Source organism: Pholcus phalangioides, unplaced genomic scaffold, assembly GCF_987345545.1.
Source record: "Pholcus phalangioides strain wild (caught in Gottingen) unplaced genomic scaffold, Ppha-v1.0 ptg000007l_1, whole genome shotgun sequence".
NCBI classification, from domain to species: domain Eukaryota; kingdom Metazoa; phylum Arthropoda; class Arachnida; order Araneae; family Pholcidae; genus Pholcus; species Pholcus phalangioides.
Genome location: NW_028301600.1, coordinates 39,246,197 through 39,267,377, shown reverse-complemented (window position 1 = coordinate 39,267,377; position 21,181 = coordinate 39,246,197). Strand labels below are relative to the sequence as shown.

General features: G+C 32.5%; 1 protein-coding gene across 4 annotated transcripts in view; it reads left to right on the top strand.

Annotated features, from left to right (window-relative positions):
* Window positions 1–21,181, top strand: part of LOC149085258 (mitogen-activated protein kinase kinase kinase kinase 3-like) — a 181,958-nt gene that overhangs the window by 135,170 nt on the left and 25,607 nt on the right. For all 4 annotated transcript variants that reach the window (XM_089233168.1, XM_089233167.1, XM_089233166.1 and 1 more), the window contains 4 exons: window positions 9,644–9,728; window positions 9,842–9,921; window positions 17,026–17,086; window positions 19,514–19,619. In XM_089233168.1, the coding sequence (XP_089089294.1) occupies window positions 9,644–9,728; window positions 9,842–9,921; window positions 17,026–17,086; window positions 19,514–19,619 (332 nt within the window). The remainder of the gene's footprint in view (window positions 1–9,643; window positions 9,729–9,841; window positions 9,922–17,025; window positions 17,087–19,513; window positions 19,620–21,181) is intronic.

Here is a 21,181-nt window from a genome sequence, read left to right as displayed (position 1 = left end):
TCACCTGACTTGAATCCGATAGAGTATGTATGGGATATGCTTGGCCGACGAGTTGCACCTCCTACATGTGTACCGGAACTTCGGAGAGCATTGCTTGCTGAGTGGAGTGATCTTCCCCAAGATCAGATCGATAATTTGATATTCAGCATGCCTAGGTATTGTACGGACTGTATTTCATCGCATGGGAGACATACAATGTATTAACCATCATACCAACCATGTAATAGTAAGTTTTTGTAAAGGAGATATTTTTTACAATTGCTCCAGGGAGCAAAAATCGTTGTTTTTATGAATGGTATCATACATACACCATCGTTTTTGTTCTTTATCTTTTGTTTAATAAATGGGCTTTATGAATAAGTAACGTTTGTTTTGTTTCTGAACCTTTATTTGCCGGAGCTGGCATTATCCTTAATTTATGGACATGAGTGTATATCACAATATATATGTGATATTTATTTTCAAAATATCATGGGGTATATATGATATTTTCTATATTTTCAGTTGAAAATGGTTAGATATTTCTATTGGTAAACAAATTTTTACATCGTGAATTAAATAATCTGTAAATAAATAGATTTGTCCAAAAATAAAAATATTCAGTCTCATATTTTCATTCGAGAATGGTTTGGTATTTTCAATCGAAAATGGTCTAATATTTTAGTCTCATATTATCAATTATGAAAGGGTTATATTTTCAGTCAAGAATGGTTTGATATTTTCATTTGAGAATGGGCTATTTTCAGTCAAGATGTTCCAATATATTACTCACAAATTTTCAATTGAGAATGGTTTGATATTTTCAGTCCAGAATGGTCTGATATTTTAGTCTCGTATTTTTGCCAGGGTGCAAACCGGCTTCTCCAGTTCAAATTCAATGTGATTCAAAATATCTCATTAATAAACGTCAAATAGAAATCTTGATATAAGGTTGGAAATTGTAGTTAACATCATTCATAAAAATATTTGTAATCAACGATAGCTCGACTATTGTATTGAAAATATTGTATCACAATTTTCATGTTGAATGCAAAAAATTATGTTAAAAAAAAAAAAATATGAGATGAAAAAAGGTTTTTAGGTTAAGGGATATGCTTTAACTATTAGTTTACATCATGCCTGAAACGTTCATAATCAACAATAGTTTGACTATTCCATTGAACATATTGGTTATTTAAAAAAACAATCATGATATTTTTGAACCCTGTGTCCAACAGTAGTTAGCCAGCATCAAGGTTGACCATTTTCCGTGGTAACATTGTTCTACGGTCCTTTCTACTTTTTTTACCATACAATAATGCTCATAAAGCACTTTCTAACTGTTAAAAGGGTAATGGCTTGAAAACAAGAGCCAATATAATGTTTTCATGATATTCGTGTTCAGCAGATCAAAATCATTCTGAATTTTATATATTCATGTCTGACACAGTTTCGTTGTTCTTCAGTGATACCGCTCATAAAGCACTTTTTAAAAATAATCCGGCTCACCCTGTTCTCTCTCTGATGGGTACCGGATTAGCGAGAGTCTACTGTACCTCCAAAACGAGAGCCAATAAAACTTCATGTTGATATTCGTGTTTGTGAGGTCAAAACCATTCGGAATTGTATATTTTTATGTCAGCTCAATTTCATTGTTGTCCATTGTAATGAGTGTTAATTTGCCAAAATTGGAAAATAGTGGGTGTTAAATATTCAATGTCACGAAATAAAAATGATTAATTCACCAATGTCGTCAAATAAGTCAAGAAAAAGTCGTAATATATATATATATTTTTGGGTATTTGGTAGACACCTTCAGATATTTTTTTTAGTTTGCAGAGTATTGATATATCAAGGTTTTACTCAAAATAAAATTTGCTGAAAAACTAACTGCAAAAGGAACTTTAATTATTAAAATGATGTTTTTAGTTCTTCTAATGTTATAAGTATATGCTAGAGATGGGACGTGAGAATATTCTTGAAGAATCTCCTTTGGATGTAAACATGTGAGAATAATCGAGAATACTCTTTTTTCTTTTAAATGAAAGTTTTTTACCAATTTTGTTTATATTATGAATTATAATAAAATTTTGCATTGCCTCAAACATTTACATACCTGCCAACTGTTGTAATTTTATTGTATTTAGTAAGAGATTTTAGCAAGTTAAACATAATTATATGCTTTTCCTTCTAAAAATATGATTTTTTACCAAATCGCTAATATTGACATTTTCCTGCCTATGTCGCAAACTGGTCACATTAGAAATCATCCATGGTCCATTGGTTGACATCACTGCTTGGAACCTAGTTGAAAATTTCTGCACTTCCTGCAGTGAGAAAGAGTGCAACACCTCTGAGAGTTTTTGCTGTAGTTTTACTGGTGCGGCTTATGCGCTGAAACAATGTCTCAAGCCGCCTCCGTATTAGACAGTACACTGAGTGTTGCACCAATCCTTTGGCATCCATTTGATGGATCAATATTTTTCCAAAATTTGCATGCCATCTTAACCCTTTATGGTTTTATGAATTATATAGCATTTTATTTTTTTTAATTCAGGCCGAATTTTCTAAATGAACTTGTGCCAAAATTTGAGTTCATAATTCACACATTTTTGATAGATTTATAATAATATACCATTATTTTCTCGATATTTGAGTATCGTCAAAATTTTACCATGTTTGAAACATAAAATAACTTTTTATTGTTGACTTATTCAAGGTTGGGAGTTTTCAGAAATTTTCAACAAAAAATAATGCAGTTGATTTCAGCGCTATATACTATTCTATTATATAAAGTTCTATTAATATTAATCATTCAGGTGACTAGAATGTTGAATTTTGAGTTATGAATATTAGATAATTTTCAACATTTTTAGCATCCATCTAATGATTTTTTTTCATGTTTTTACTTGATCAGGCCGTGTGGCCCAGTGAGTGAAATCATATTTCATTTTAGATGAAACAGTAGTGCAAAAATGTCAAAAGATAGACAAGCAAACAAATTTTTTACTGATCTGTTGTCTTCCTGAGAATGCATTTTTTTTTAAGTAAACCATATCTTTTTTCATTCAGCAATTACTTTTTCTTCTGAGGTTGGCAAGTCTGCATTTGGAACAATTTTTTTTTTTTTTGGCATAATCACCTCACAATGACAAGTTTTAATTCGAGAATATTCTCTGTCATGGTGAAAGGTTTCAAAAATTTTTATATAAAGATTTATTTAAAACTTTTAAAGATTACGAAAAAGTTTTTAAAATTAGATAAATTTTCAGAAATAAGTTCAAAGCAAAAAATAAAATTAAAGTTGATTGACAAAGTGAGCCATTCTTATAATCACCTTCATTCTAAAGACACACAACTGTCATTTGCTTCAATGAACTCAATGAACATACACTCAAATTTCTATCACTCGTATTTCTTTGCAAGTTGTTTAATTCATCCATGTTGTTTCAATTCTCTTGCTTTAAAAGTTTAATATTGTGTGAAGCAAACTTTAATTTTCCTTTTCTTTGTATTGACAATTCCTTTATGCTTTATGTATGAGGTTCTGAAAGCTTTTGCAGAAATTTTAAAATGCAACTTCTATGAAACTCATTCCAATGCACATGTCTTTCCACAATCTAACAACACCAATGTTTTCTGCAGAGTTCCTATAACATTTGTCTTTCCAGAAAGTCCTATTTTTCTGGGTATTTGAGTAGTTTTAAAAGAATTCCCTCCCATGGCGTACCTTTCTGCAGTTGCCAAATGGTGAATAAATTCTGATCCACGCTCATCTTTACTTAACCCTTTATGTACTGATGCACTTTGCAGTACCAGGTTAGCTAATTTGTTATGTACAAACAGACAAGGATCCAAAGTTTTTCTCATCAGTTGCCTTTATCATTGCTTTTCTCTATTCAATTTCAAGCTATTGTGAATAATTAGTCTGAATACCCGTTTTGAACAATTGTGTATCCTCTGACAATAGGGATATTTTTTGTGTAGTTACTTTTTTTTTTTTTTGCAGGAAAATAACAAATATAGCTTCCTTCTTTCACAAATGTAAATACAATCGATTTATTATCATTTGCTATATGTGTATATGTATATTTTTAATTCTGCATAAAAATATAGCACATTATAAACATATATATTATTTTTTAATTTTTAAGACATTCATTACCAAATAAAAATAAGGTGAAGTTATTTATTGTAAATTCAGGAATATTCTCAAGAATCTTTCAAAAGATTGTTACAGAGAATTTACACATCTATAAAAATAACGAGAATATTCTCATCAAGAATAATAAGAACATTCTCAGGTTATTTAAATGATAGTTGCTTTCCAGAGAATATTCTTCAGTATTATTCTCCATGAGAATATCCTCAAGTTCTTTATAAAGAATATTTATTAAAATATACATATATAATATAAATATTCTTGAGAATCTTGAGGGACTACAAATAACAGGAGCATATTCTCAAGTTATTTATACTAGTAGTCTTTCCAAAGAATATTCTCAAGAATTTTACATCTCTAGTATATACTGTATTTTTGTTGGAAAAGCTGTAATTTTCATAATTTTCTCAAAGATGAAGGAATCGTAGTAAAATTCTCATGTGTACACAAATGAAGATAATAATGGCGGCGAAGAGACTTCAAATGGGAAAATAAGCAACAAAATGCCTTTAAGCAGTGGCTCTCAGCATTTTTATTGAACAACAAACCCAGTAAACTTCAATTCACATTTTAGTAAATTTTTGTTTGCATTCTTGTGCCCCTTGAATAAACAATACACACAGATTAAAGGACTTGCATTATGGAATATTTTCCAGCTTGCACTACAAGATTGATCTCTCACCACATACTTTTAAGAAATTTCTTGGTTTAAGCCAGGGTTGGTAGGTTTTTGATGGTTTAAACCAGTGTTTCCCAAAGTGGGCAATATCGCCCCCTGGTGGGCGATGGAATGGTCCAAGGGGGGGCGATAGAACCTACTGATTTAACATAGTATGGGTTTACGTTAGTTGGGGGGCGATGAGAGGAAAAAATTTCTGATGAAGGGGGCGATGGAACAAAAAGTTTGGGAGACTATGGTTTAAACTGTGACCTCAAAAACCCTCTGTCAAAAACTGCAAATATTGCATTTTAATATAAAAGATTCCTTTGAAAATAAATGTTAATTTCTTATAATGTCTGAAATGAGATTACACCTGTGTAATAAATTAATCAAAATAATCAATTCATTATTATAGTATCGCTTAATATGATATTCAAATAATTTTTCACTCTAGTATTATCTTAAACAATGTAATTATTTATTATACTTATCTATAGTGCCATTTTTCTAACAAATACATGCCTGAATTTTTTTCCCAGCTATAAATACACAATGTTGAATTTTTCTTATTGCTAAATAACACTGGGGAACAATTTTTTTGTCCTCTGTTGCATGAGATTTTTCAACTGATGTAAGTTATTTTCTGATCACTGATCTCAAATCTGAAATCCATCTTTCTCTGCAAGCTCTAGTTTTTATACAATTTGATATTATACAGGGTGTGAAATAAAGTCCTTAGACCACCCTTTATCTTTCGAACCGTTTGTTATAGAAGCATGCTTCCAACAAGAAAAAATATCCAAATAACATGTCCATCTCAGATATGTCATGCACTAGGGGTTGTATATGTATCGAGATACAAAATTTAATTTTTTATATGGTGCCCTGCCTCTTCTGATCCCAACAAAAAATTCCACGTTTCTAAGTGCAATATTCACCGAGATACGCGAAAAACAGGAAATTGGGGGGGGGGGACGGCATTAAATGTGGAAAAACCGTTTTACCTGCATTTAAAGCTGCTTTTCCACCAAATTTCTTCCATTTTTCCAATTTGAATATCTCAGTTAATATTGCACTTAGAAACGTGATTTTTTTTTTTTTTTGTTGGGATCAGAAAAGAGATGGCAAAACCTTTCTAACTAGAAGTTGAAGGAGAGGTGGATCGTATAAAAGATAAATTTTGTATCTCGATACATATACAGCCACTAGTAAAATAAATGACATATCTTAGATGAACATTTTATTTGGATAAATTTTCTTATTGAAAGTATGCCTCTATAACCAACAGTTCAAAAGATAAAGGGTATCTAAGGACTTAACTTAACAACCTGTATACTGATACATCGCCACGACTGATCGCCACATACTGATACATTGACGTCCTGGGCTAACGACTTGCACTAGCTTAGTCTTGCAGATTAGTTGTACATAATTAGATCAGTTGTATAGACCTTAAAATGGTTACCATCCGGCTTGGCCAACAAAAGGAATTCACAAAATTTCCATGCTTTCTTTGCATGTGGGATAGCCGAGCTCAAGACAAACACTGGGCCCAGAATGAGAGGCCTGTCCATAAAACTCTGGTAGCAGGCATGCCAAACATTGTGAGTGATCCATTTGTCAGCTGAGAGATGATCATTTTTCCTCCACTTCACCTTAAACTTGGATTGATAAAGCACTTTGTCAAGGCATTGAATGCTGATGGTGAATGTTTCTAATACATAGTTTCTTCTTTTCCTGCTTTGTCTTTCGAGAAGATCAAAGCAAGTGTGTTTGATGGACCTCAAATTTGTGCCCTAGTGAGTGATCCTTAATTTGTCACGAAGATGAATGAAAAGGAAAAGTCAGCATGTGTGTGTGGCTGTATTTTAAGGTAGTTATACAAAATTTTCATGGTAACAGAAAGGCAGATAACTATGAGATTCTGATTACTAGAATACTGTTGGCTTTTCGTTAGCTTGGGTGCAACATGAGTGTAAAGCTATATTTCCTGTTTAGTCACCTTGATCAATTCCCCAAAAAATCTTGGGGCTGTAATTGATGAACAGGGAGAGCGCTTTCATCAAGATTTCAAGACGATGGGAGAGCACTCCCAAGATCACTGGGACAAAAACAGGAGGGTGGACTACTGCTGAAACATCAAACGGGATTTTCCTTGTAAAGTCCAGAAATGCAAGAATTGTAAGCTCCAATTCTTTTCTGCAAAGTGCCAGAAAAAAAAAATTCACAAAAAACCTAAAAATGTTATTTTGAAAAAAATTAATAGCTTACAGGAAAAAACTAGATTCAGATTTGAAATCAGCATACTTGAATTAGGTAAGATCAAGTGCTTGTATAAATGCAACAAAAATTTTGTTCCCCATTGTAATCTAAAAAACGCCAGATATTTGAAACAATCTTCTTACAGGGCATAGCAATAGCATATATCTTTCAACCAAACATAAAATTGAAGGACTAACTAATGTACAAATTGATATGACTCTAAATTGGACAACAGAAAAACTTAGCAGATGCTTGTCAGTGCCGATTGGGTATTGAAGATCTGAAAAAACTCCCCACCTTAGTGCAACAGTAACAATGTCTAATCCTGTGATTTAGTGGAAGGGAATTGTTTTTCAATTAATGCTGTATCTCAACTTGCAAAACTAGTGATGCTTTGGCTAACGCTGGCTCCTGCCAGCTAACCTTCAATCAAAAGAGTATTTTCGAACTTTGTATCTGTACTAAGAAATCATATGAATGTGAATGAATAAACTCAGTTATACTTTGCTCTTATCAGAAACTATGCTATAGCTTAATTTTTCTATGTAATAGAATCTTGTACAAACTAAAATTTAGAGTATGAAAATTAATATTTTGTGTTTAATAATTGTAAAAAATTAATATTTTGAACTGTAAAACACTGTATTTTGCATAAAAAATATGTATTGTTTTCAACGTATCTGATATGGAAAAAAAATTGTTTGTGTGAATGCATTGATTGCAAGTTTTTGATGGTATTTGATGGTTTAAACCTGTTTTTGATGCTTGTCATGTCAAAAACCTAACCCTGGTTGAAGCAGCAACAACATATGGCACACTGGAAATTTAAATTTGTTCAAATTCGATTGTCCAAAAATTCTGATTTTCTAATGTAGATTCGTCACGATTATGTTGGATAATACAGGTTTTACTGTAATGAATAATATTAAGGTACACAGAGGTAAGTGAAACCAATATGTATTAATTAGTGCAAATTCAACCTAGTACCTAGATTTTTGACAAGTCTACAAAGCTTCTTAAAAATATGGCAGCAGACTTGTTGAATCAAGTTTTTTTTTAGGACTAATGTTTTAAACATTTTCTTCAGTGTCTCTTTTTCAAGATAAATTTTATTTTAAGTTGTTTTTTTTTGGGATGGGTGTCACTTGCCTTGATGAAAGGGGTAAATGGAATCTAGCTGATTGTGCTCTGAAATCATTCACAATATGATGATCCTGAATGATTCATAAATGAAAGATGTGTAAAAAAAGTAAATTCCTTTTAACCATAAAAAGCCCTATCATTTTATATTTGTATACGAAGCTAATTAACAACCTTAGGATGTAGAAAACTCACAATGTAATAATGATACCCATGCCCCCCCTCCCATAAATATTAACTTATATTAGGCAAATAAGAGGAGACAAATTTTCCCTGATCGTCAAAGTTGTGAGGTGAAAGAAATGTCAGCTATTGAGAGATGAAAGTAGTAACTTTTCTTTCAAATTTTGCTTCCCGATGAATCTTAACTTTGGTTTAGTTTTCCAACAAACATCTTTAGTTTTCCAACAAACATCTTTAGTTTTCCAACAAACATCTTTACTGACTTTTTATTTGTGAATTTGATTAGAACTCAGTTATCAACCTTTGTTTCTGAGAAATGTTTTTTTTTTTTCTCTATGAAGTTTTGTTGTTCATCTATTTCTCCACACTGATTTTTGAAGTCTATAGAAGCAGCTAGTGTTGACTCAGTCTCTCTCTTCTCAGTTTAGTACCACAGTTGATAAAGCCAATGTAAGTAGGTACAGGGTTAGTGTAAATGCGTTGGGTTGCTTTTGCCCCAGCACAGGAAAAACATGAGGAAAGTGTAACCGTCTTAATTCCTGCTTCACCTAAAGAGATATCATGGTTATACTAAATGACAGATAAAATAATAAGATAGGAAAAATTAACATAAAAATATTGATATTAGGCCAATTCACACTTTCAGAAATAGTTGAAACAGGATCAACTTCTTCATATGAAATCTCTTTGTGACCTTGTATGAGTAGTAAACTCACCACGCACATTTTCACAGGAAAACAGCAAGTACAAATTAAAGAGTGGGGGAGAGAATTCCACCTCTGGCTATTACCAAAAGCTAACAATTTCAGAAATTAAATTCAATTGGGTTTCACTTACCTTGGCTGTGTTCCATAGTTTTTGTTTTATTTTCAGTGTCACAAAGTGGACATATATTATGTATAGTTTTATACCATGGTACAAAGGTATTAATTGTGTAAGGGATTATAAATGTCATAATTATAAAATATAAATAATAAATTTATTTTTCACTTAAGCATTAAACTTAGAATGTAAAACATGTTAAGATTAAAAATGTGCATAATGATATGTTATTGTTATACCTTTTACTTCCAGTACATGTTAAAAATTATCATGTTTTACTACTTTATATTTCATACTAATATATATTTTACAGCATTATATATTTTACAATTGTAATTAACACATAACTTAATCGATCATTGCAGTTAGTATCATGAGCATTTCACTATACTTTTTATACTTTTATTTTAACATCCATTTATATATATCTTTAGATGGGTGCTTGTTTTTCCAAAGTTTTTAATGAATGTCCCTTAAGAATTCATTGCACTGCCAGTTGGGTTCATCCAGACACAAGAGGTATTTTGATTCGTTATTATATTTTTATTCAAAAGTAATAAATAAACAGTTGTAAATTTGATAGTATTACACATGTATAACATTTTGTTTAAATCTTATGTTCACTTATACAGATCAACATATTTTATTTGGCTGTGAAGAAGGAATTTATACATTGAATTTGAATGAGCTTCATGATGCATGTATGGATCAGGTAAATAATTTGTTAAGATAATTTTAGAAATACAGTTTATGCTGAAATACAGGGGAACCTCCATAAATAGTCACGCCTATTCAGTATTCAGTCTATCTGTGCACAAATCAAAACTTAAATTTTTTTCTTGCTCATTGGGGTTATTACCAGCATTATTTTTCTCAAGATAACAAAATTTTTTTTGATGTTTCACAGAGAAACAACGTAAAGCAATTTTGGTGTTGAAAAAAAATTAGTAATTCATTTTCTTGTAGATAAACTAATCTATTTCTTACAATTGAGAGCTCTGACTTTTTATTTATGAATACGTAAGGAAAGCTCAGATCTAGGTTAGAAAAGGAAATTATAAAAGGGAAAAAAGTGAGGTTTGTTCCATCCTCAACATAGCCTCAAGCTTGAATATGAATTCATGAATACTATTGCACTTCATTACTGTACAAGACAGCTAACCTGGTATGTAAATTTGTAGTCACATTCACTTTAATGGAGTATAGTTGGATTTGCTCTAACAAGATGTATCTATAAATGCCACTGACTTTTTTATGTGTACCATTTATGTTTGGAAGAATAATTGTTCAAAATGTGACCAATTTTTTTTGTAATGTTAAAGCACTAAAATGATATAGCTCAGCTAAACTGCTACCCAAAGTCAACAACAATCTTGCAACTTCTATTCTGTGGTTACCTCTGCCGGCAGCTACTTGTTTTGCAGAATGTCAAGTGGCTTTCCTAGAGAGGTTCCACTGTAGCTAAAGAAAACATAGTGCTCTCTCTGACATATTGCAACTATGAATAGGCTTTTTTTATTAAGTAATTTGGCTTTTATATGGCGTGTAAAAGTAATCTGTTAGTGTATGACATTTTATTTGGTGAAGGTTCGCTATACAGTAATCCCTTATATTATACCACACCTTTTATCACAATTGCTGTCATGGGTGGCTCTACCTCACTCACTGCCCGTGTACAAAACCTCATGTGCTACCCCTAAAGACAACTCTGGTGGGGACCGATTCTGGGACGAATCTGATTTTACCTGTCTGAAATCGCACACCATTGTCTAGCCTGCAAAAAATGTACTTGACCATACATCCTGCTTTTAAGGAAACTGTCCTTTTTTTTGGTCCAAGATTATTTCATCATTCCTAATTATGCCAGATAACTTTCTCCACATTAAAGCTCATTGATGAGCCATTATATTTTCCTTTCTTCCGGGATTGAATTTTTTAATTAATCTAAATTTTTCTTAGCAGAGTTGAACCCATAGGTGGTGGTAGACTTTAAAGTCTGGGGGCACGGTCATTATTGCTGGGGGGGGGCACGATGATGATGATGTCAACTGATATATACATTAGATCAGTCCACTCCACCTTTGACTCTGGGGGGGGGGGGCAATGCCCTCCCATGCCCCCTATATCTCCGCCCATGGTTGAACCTCCAAAATACTTACTCCAAGGCCCCAGGGTGAAGACTGGGGAAGTGTGGGGGGTTTCTAGTGCTTCACAGACTCTGAACAAATGGGAAACCCAAATTCTTTCTTTGGTTTTATTTGACCACTCCCAAAAAATTACTGGGTATTTACAAGGAGTCTTAGTGGCTTATAGTCAAGGACGGCAAGTTCAGCAGGATTTCAAATTTGAGGAATGAGTTGGGTCAAGAGAATTAGTAGAATCAGAGAAGAATGGCAAAATTTTAATTGCCTACAAGTGGTAAAACCACAAATCCACCTATGCCAAGAGAGTGAGGGACTAGGTCAGTGGGCAGCCACATGAGTGACTTAGAGAGTCTGTGAGCGTAGGAGTGACCTAGAGCATGCATATTATGTGAATGATCAAGAGAGAGTGTGAGCATGTGGGTGACCAAAAGAGTAACTTAAAGACACGATGCGTTTACAGGGATGGAGGGGGCGGCAATGGGGATATAGTGCAGGGTGGGTGAATCAGAGGAATGAGTGAGCAAGAAAATTAGACTAGAATTATCATTAGTATTATATTATTAGACTAGAATGGCAGTTAAATTTATGTAGCCCACAGGTGGCAAAACCATTAATCCACCTCTGGGAAAACCAAACTGCACACTTGCCCCGTGTGATAGAGTCCATTCTTGTTTCTGGTATTTTGGCCTTAGGCCTTGCCTGTTCTCTAAGTTATCAACATTTTTGTTGTCAAGGTATGGCTAAAAAAACAGAAAAAAAGAGTGATAGCATGTGGTACATTATTTTTTAAAATTCGAAAATTTCATGTTTATAAATAAAAGTTTAGGCTGTCGCCCGGGTGCACTGCAACCCCTTGTACCCTTCCTTAAGCTGCCCCTGATTGCTGTTAAAAATTTAATATATTTCAGGAAATAAAAAATGTCATCCCCTCCATCCCACTTTCAGAGAACTTTTTCTAACACACATACAAATGCCACAACAGCAAATCACCCAATAAGGTGGCTGGAAAATTATGTATATAAAAAATATGGATGTCAAATATCGCCAAAATACCCAACATAAAAGCATATATCACCAAAAAAAAAAAATAATGTAGAATACACTTCCCATAAAAAAAATTATGGTTGCCTCATCTAAGTATGAATAACTTCTTGATTTATCCCCATATGTTTATCATATTTCTTTTTAAATGTGTCAATTGTGTTAGAATTCATGACCCCTAGAATTAAGCTATTTCATTTATTGACAACCCTATTAGAGGAACATTCTCTGCGACACACACCACAACCTAGAATTGTCCCTTACCAATCCATAATGGTGTTTCCTTGTCAAAGCAGTCGATTGGACATCGTCCATTCTAAAAAATTAAGTCTCTTCATAACTCAAGCCCTGTGTTCCATTAAGGACATGCATAGCTCTTCTCTGCACTCCATCAACCAAGTCAGTGTCCCTCTGTTGGTACTTATCTCTTATACCCATGGCCCCCACAAGGGGTGGGCTGACAAGGCCCAGTGGGGCTTTAATCATTTTTTTGTTTTTTCACGCTATAAATTCATCAAAAAGGGGCCCCGTAAAAGATCCCAGCCTAGGGGCCCTGTTTCAAGATGTGGGGGCTATACCTAACACAATACACCTTAGTGCAGGACGAACTAAACCTCAGAAAGCAGAAGAATGACTAGGAGAATGTGAAGAGACCTTTTTAAGAATGAAACCAAGCATTCTATTCACTTTTTCTACCACCGCTGAACTATGTTCAGAAAACCTAAGCAGCTCATCAATGAGAATTCCCAAATCCTTGACCCTAGTTGTATCCAGGATAGTAATACCATTCAACTCATAAGTGGAACATTGGTTGTTCAAACCAAAATGAGCGACTCTGTACTATACAACTCTTCATTAGTCCATGCTGCAATCTTATTCAAGCTTGTCTATGTCTCCCTATTGCTTAGATTTCTGACTACCCCCATTAGCTTCATGTCATCTGTGAATTTGCTAACAATTCCATTGATACTCTGATCAAGCTTATCAATAAATAGTGAAAAAGTATGGGACCAAGAACACTTCAGTGAGGAACTCCATTTTTAACACTTGCCCAATCAGAAAATTCCCTGTTCACCATAACCCGTTGGGATCTATCTCTAAATCACGATTCTATCTAATTCAACAAGTTGCCTCTAATCCTTATCTCATGTAAACGCTTCAATAGTTTACCATGTTGGGCCAAATGCTTTCTGGAAATTAAGATAAACAGCATCAACATTTTTACCATTCTCGAAGTCTTAGTCATGTGATCATAGAAGTAAAGGAGGCTAGTTCCGCATGATTTCACCTTCCTGAATCCATGCTGGTTTTCCAACAAAATGTTATTCTCATCTATCCATTTCACCAATGCCTCTTGATAATAATTTCCAAAATATTCAAGAGTGAGCTTGTCAAACTCACTGGATAATAATTTGACACCGTTTCTCTACTACCCATTTTAAATAGCGGAACCACATTAGCAATTTTACAATCCCCTGGGATAATACCCTCACTGCTTCTGTAAATCTGAGCAACTGGTGCCAACAGTTCATTAGTACATTCCCTAAGGACAAATAAATAGCAGTCTTATCATTATGCATGATATAATAAGGGGTTACTGTAGAACAGTAAATATGGCATACGATAAAACAGTACAGGGTTACTGTATGTACTGTTTCATTGTATGCCATATTTGAGTCTTCCAATCACAAGTCAACTCAATCAATTTTGGTTGACTTGTTTATTCATTTACTTCATTTTTTTAACATGTCATTATATGAAAAATATGTTCCTCAATATATGACTTATATATAGAACTGGCAAACTATAGAAAATGACATTTTTAACTTTTTAAGAAATATTTTTTTTACTGCTTCTAGAATGATGTCTGACAGCATTTGAAAAACTTATTTCTTCAACATTTTTACACCTGGACTGGTAAAAATAGTCTAACAATTTCACTGACCAGTGGAAATAGGATAAATAATTCACAGACCTGCTAATGGATAAAGCAAATAAAAACCAATGTAGAGATTTATTTAATAAATCTAGAATTATATAGCAGCTATATGAATTGGGTGAAATTTTTCACTGAACAGCAGTGGCAAACCACTGTTCTAAGAATAACAGTTAAGGAACTAGCTGTTGGAAAATGATATGAGTGAATGAACATACTGCTAACAAGGATGATTATGCCAACACGATTCTAATCAATGAATATGACTTTTGCTGCCCTGTGTTTTGCCATTCCTAAATTATATAATATTATGCGAAAAATTCACTCAAAGGCACAATTCACAGCAGTGAATTCACATTTTATATAATTATGAACTGCCACTTCAATATGGGAATAAATCTCTTATCTTGAACACATATGCAAATCATTTGATGTAACAATTTTAAACTATAAGAAGTATATGGGCCATTCCCAAAAAAGTGTACAAACCGTTTCTCTCTCCGAGACTTCATAATTTTTTTTACAAAATTTCAGAGCAGTCTGGCAGTAATTTTAATTTCTTTCTAGTTCTTCATTTAATTCTTTCTCATAGGGCATTTCTTAATATGTTTCAGATGGCATCTGATTTTTTTTTTTAATCATTGTAGTTCAACCTCAAAATCTGGCTGTCCCAGCTTCAAAAACGTGTTAAACAAAGAGACTTAGTGCAAATCACACAGGATTTTTTTTTCAAAAAACTTTAGAATCACATTTTATATATGTGCCATAGATGAATGAAACTAATAATAAATTATACAATAAAATTTTGAAAAAAGAAAATTTTGTTTCCTATAAAAACTATTTTTTTGTTCGTGTCCCAAAATTTTTCCTATTTTAAAATGCCCACTCTGTTATGGTTATTTGGGAAATATATTTTTATACCAGATTAAATCTGATAACATTTTTGAGCTCATTGAAAGGTTTACTTTTAATGCTTGATCAACTTTTTTGGATTTGACTTTTGCAAAATGACTTAATATTCACGTTATGTCTTTAGTACAAGATTTTTCTTTGTCGGATGTCCACTCTGTTACACCATTATCATAAACAATTAAGATTTTTTTTCATCTATATCAACATGCAGTGATAGTACACAGAAATATACTTCAAAATATAATAAAAGTTTTCATCAATCATTTAAATTTATAATGAAAAATAATAATTCAAGCTAATTTGTCTACTGTTACATCTTCCAAAAACTAAATCTATGCAACAGAATAGAAACTATGATTTAAAGTAAAACTTTCTTAGTTAAAAGGTTTTAAAGGTTTAAGTTAAATTTAATAAGTTATCTATTCAATTTAAACTCTTTACCACATTTTCTATCATGTTATTTTTTAAGTTAAATACAAAAGTAAAGTGGTACAGATTGTTAAAATCACTGCCATCGAAGGAGATGTGTCATAAGGGGCATTTTAGTATGAGTAAAGGTCGTTACATGACAATACATTCTGTATTTTATTGGGGAGAACCATTATCTTCCTATATTATTTTTGTTTCCAGGCTCTACTCCTCCCTCCCCCATTTCACTCTGGATCACTAATGTGAGAGCCATAAACGCGAGATTTATACCAACATCAAATTAATATTCACTTTCTACAAAAAATTTTGAAATAATCAAAATCACCCTGATGATGATAATATATAGCTATATATATAAGCAGGTCCAGTGTCCACTTTAACCAGATTTTAATAATTTTACCAGACTGAAATTCAAACTATGGAGGGCATGTGTTTTTAGAATTTGCTCATGGGGTGTGCGTTTTTCAAAGTTTACAGGGGAGTCTTTGGGTCACCTATCATATTTTGTATATAATTTTTGATAAAACAAAAGTGTATTTGCATGGCCTATTTAGAGTATTTGAGATATCTTTCTCTTAGTTAAACACTTCCGTGCACTCTGTTACAATGATGTGCACTCTGTTACAATGATGTGCACTCTGTTACAATGATGTGCACTCTGTTACAATGATGTGCACTCTGTTACAATGATGTGCACTCTGTTACGGGAAGCATTTTCGCAGTTCACATGCAAAACATTTAAGAAAACTTCAAACTAAGATGTTAAATTATAAATTACCAACCCATTGCCTGTCAGAAATAAAAAGTTTTGATTTTAAGTAGCTAAATATACAACAGAATTACATAAACTATGTAAAAAATAAACTTTTCTATGTGCTATTTTGAAAAAGTCATGAAAAACCATCAAAATGACAGAAAAAAAATTAAATTTTTTTTTAAAACTCCTTTTTTTCAGGATATTTGTAAGAAATAATCTGATGTCATTATTTTAAGAGATAAAAACAGCAGAAATAATAATTATTATTTTACAGCAATATTTGTTTTTGTAACATAGTGGACAAACTCCATGGCTTTCAGTCATAATACCCAAAAAATAAAATATCACAAAATAAAAGTAGAAAATGTTTATGAAATATTAAATTTCAAGTCATTGGCTATAATTTGAGCTCAATTTTATTTTGTAAATTTAACTTTGAATTTTTCATTTCAAAAATGTGGAATGTACGCTTTTTGGGAATGACCCATATAAAAGAATATTTTATGCAGATGAAGTGAGATGAAAAAGTTTCTTTAATTTTTTCCCTATACTTCAATTGTACCGTTTATTGCAAAACCACTTTCTTTACTTTTCAAGTTATATCCGAGACGTACAACATGGATGTTTGTTGTTAAAGATATCCTAATGACTGTGTCAGGTAATTTGTGCTAAGCACGTTTTTCAATTGAAAAAAAATTCTGAAATTCTTTATTTTTTACATATTGTTTTTGTTACAATTATATTTTTAACTAATCACATGAAAGTAACAAAATAAAGAAGTCATTCAAATTGTTCCACATAATTTGCTTCAATATATATTTATTGATATGACATGAATGTCGCTCTCCACTTATTAATACAAGATAAGGAAGGAAAAAACTCATCTCTGCCTCTACCGAGATGAGTTTTTTCTTAAAAAAATTAACATCTCAAATAATAAATATCTTCACAACATCCAGTCTTCTGTATATCTTGTATATATTTATTGTTCCAGTGATCAGAGATCCAGGCAGGTAAATTGAGATTTAATCAGAAAGTTATTCATTGAATATGCATTTAGCTTGCCATTTTATTATTTTCATCTTTACTTATACTTTATTTTCATATAATCTTAAACAAGCTATTATTTATTTATGATTTTTTTTTTAACGTGTCTACCTATTTTAGCAATCTTTTTACATTTACCTATCTTTTTTTCTGCCAAGTCTTGATTTACAAAATGATCAGAACAGAAGAATGGTATCAGTTGTCAGAGGTTCCCCCCCCCCAGTGATACAGTAGGATAGCCATGCTAGTGATATAGTATTTTCCTATGTATAATCATCTGATTATGTAAAAAAAAATGAAGTCTTAATGTAAATTATATGCCACTACATGTTGTTTGCAGCACTTTTTCTGAGAGGTTAGAATTGAAAATTAGTTTGTAAACTATATTTTTTAAAAATTTATAGATTGAAAAAATTCTGCATTATACCGATAAAAAATATGACCTCTTCCATTCCTTATAAAATATCGTTATTAGTGAATAAAATTTGTTATAGAGCGACATTTTTCCTTAAAGTAGTGGGTTTAATTCACATCTTTCACACTGCAGATTATATTGCCCACTTTGGGAAACACTGCTCTAGATCGTAGTTTATCAGAAAGAAAAGTTTACAGAAAAAAAGTCCTCGTCTGCCCTTCTTCTGTAATTCCATAAAATCCTATATTGGATTTTCATTTGTGTAATCCCTACCTCAGGGAAGGATATCACCATCTTAACCCTTTATTTTAACCCTAAGTTTCTTATATGGTTTTAAGTAAAGGCATTTTATATTTTGAGCTCATTTTGGCATTGATGCTTGTAAGCAACTCCTAAACATTTGAGTTTTACTTTTAAATTGTTCATGAAGTTTCTATAAAACCAGCAGAATGGCTCAAAGGTACACATCTTCTTGAAAAGCCCAGCAAGAACAATTTTTGTCCGTTGCATTTTGGAGTGAAATACCATTTGTGGAGGAGAGATATTGTTCTGAATTTTTCAACAATGAGAGAAGAGTAAGTTGGCAAGCAATAAATGATATTAAGGAAACACATATTTTCTGGATATTCTACCAAGGTGAACTCGGGAAGAAAAGTCATTGGTTTCCACCAGGACTCGCCCAGGCCCTCTTGCAAATCAGGCAACCATCTACACCACTGGAAACATGACCCTGCCTTCCTTATTTCACACACACTGTGGCATAAGGCACTGAAGTAGAAGCATTAGTAGCCTCTCTTAACTTCAGCAAATGGCCTCCAGGTAGGGGGCTTTTCCAGTTTGCAAGAGGGTCTGTGTTCGAGTCCTGGCAGAGATCAGATGACTTTTCTTTCTGATTTCATCTCAGCATAATATCCACAAAGTATCTGTTTCCTTAATATCTTGTGCTGAGAAAAAAGCTGTTTAGCTCTGTTTTTGACATTTTTGTATTATTCTAATCTATGTAAATCATATAAATGTAGTGTGTTGCTTAAAAAGAAACTATATTTTTTTAATATTAACACAAAAATTTTTTTTTGTCATGAACCTCATTTGCTTAATATAATCCCTCAAACTTTTTCTCTCCTGAATATTTCTATGCTTGCCAATTAAAGGGTTAAAAAACACACTCTAGATTTACGAGTCTTTTTTAATCGAACCAGTGGGTATAGTCTTAAAATATAGAATTCTTAACATGATAGAAATAATTTCATTTTTGAACAAATCCATTTATCTATCTATTTACAGATGAATTAATTTCTGTTTGAAAAATTCATTTACACACGAAAATATTTAATCATTTTTGACAAACTATCATATTTTGAAAATAAATATTAAATATGTATTATATTATATATCAGGAACAGATATGTTTGAATGGATTGAAATTGTGTTCTGGGACACCCAGCTATGTATTAAATCAACATTATTTATTCATACTATTGGAATTCTTTATAATATCTACTTAGATTTGTTGCCTATAACAAAAAAAATTATAGAAAAAATTTAAGTATCTCAAATCAATTGTTTTCAATACACCAAAAACATCACATAATTTTTTTAAATTTATTTATTTATTTATTGCAGGAAAAACTCCACATTTGTATAGGCATGATCTTTTGGCTCTTCATAGCAAGCAAATACACAGATTTTCTCTGTCAATGAATAAAATTCCTGAACGTTTCGTGCCAAGGTAATGTTAAGGGAAGCAATTCCCATATGAATTCTCACTAGCAATTCTCAATAATGTATCAATGTTACAGTTCATTCAACTGGATGAGATAGTGCAAAGGAGAAAAAGAAAAATATTTTTTTGAGATTTTTATTCCTTTAATCATCTCATTCAGACTAATTTCTGAACTCTGGTTTGCAAAAGTTAAGGGAGGGTTATGTTTTTACTTGTAGCTTCACAAATTGATACAAAGCATGTCATTGTATCATTGTAATGTAAGAATGTAAGAAACACTCACTAAGAAATTCAAACTGCACTGAACATGTTCATTCAGTAGTAGGATGTAATCAAGGCAGAACAGAAGACAAATGCCCGTTTGACATACATTTGTGCTTCAAGATAAAAATATGTGATTCTTAATAGCAGATATGATCAGCGTTCCCTCTAATTGTTTTTCCTCAACTGCACAATAAGTATTTTGTGTGCTGCTAGGCAATATGCCGTATAAATCATGGTTTATATGATCATTTTGTGTGCAAGAATGAATTTTCCCCCATGCACAACTGAGAGGAAACATTGGATGTGAATATCCCATACCCAACTGCAATGCTTGCTGCATCTTCTGTTTATGCTCAGTATGTGGTTGTCTGTGCGCTTTGGCAGCGCCCTGTCCCATTTGTCTTGTAGCGTCAATCAAAGCTCACACAAATTGGTGCTGACCGACGATTCTCTTCTAGGCATCTCCTAAGAAAATCCAACATTTGTTGAGTAGGATTTAGATTCATTGAACGCGCGAACCAATCTATGGGGCAAATGTCTTCATTCTCCAGCAGTTCTTTGACAGCTGCTGGATTAGATATGATTAGATATTGTGTTATTATCCATGTAGAGCAACTCTGGGTGGGTGGGGGGATGCACAGAACCCCTAAAAAGATAAACGTGAGGTCCAGGAACTTCTACATAATAGCAGTAACCAGTGACTTAACCGCTTTGGAAGATGTGAAACTCTGAGGTGAACAAACATAATGCCTCCAAAAAGAAAAATGCACCACCTCCAAACTAGTGTCCTTTGATTATATTAGAAATGTGTTCTTTGCTTTCTCCAAAAGATTCTCAGGTTCTCGGGAATCAGGCTATCAACAGTGAAGAGAAAACATCTCTATTTATAAAAAATTTCTAATCTTTGTTACAGGAACTACAGAAAATGTTGTCTCCAATGAATTCAAATAATCTCTGAGCAAACAAACAACTCTTCTGCAGCCTCATGATTACGTTAGCACAAAATATCAGGAGTCCAGTAGTGTTTTGAATGTGTTAACGTAAAGGATTGGCAGGTTTTTGATAGTCTTAATCATAGGTTAAACTGTCACTTCAGAGAGAAACCCCAAATACTACATTCCCAATATAAAAATCCCTGTTCAGAGTTGCATTTCTTGATTGCATATGGTGTTTAAACCTCCAATATTTTGCTAGTAACATAAACTTAATATGATAAAATGACTTCCTGCTGATTATTTGAAGCAATATAATAACTTCATAACTATAATAACTTCTGCTATATTCCTTTCCCAACCAATATGTGA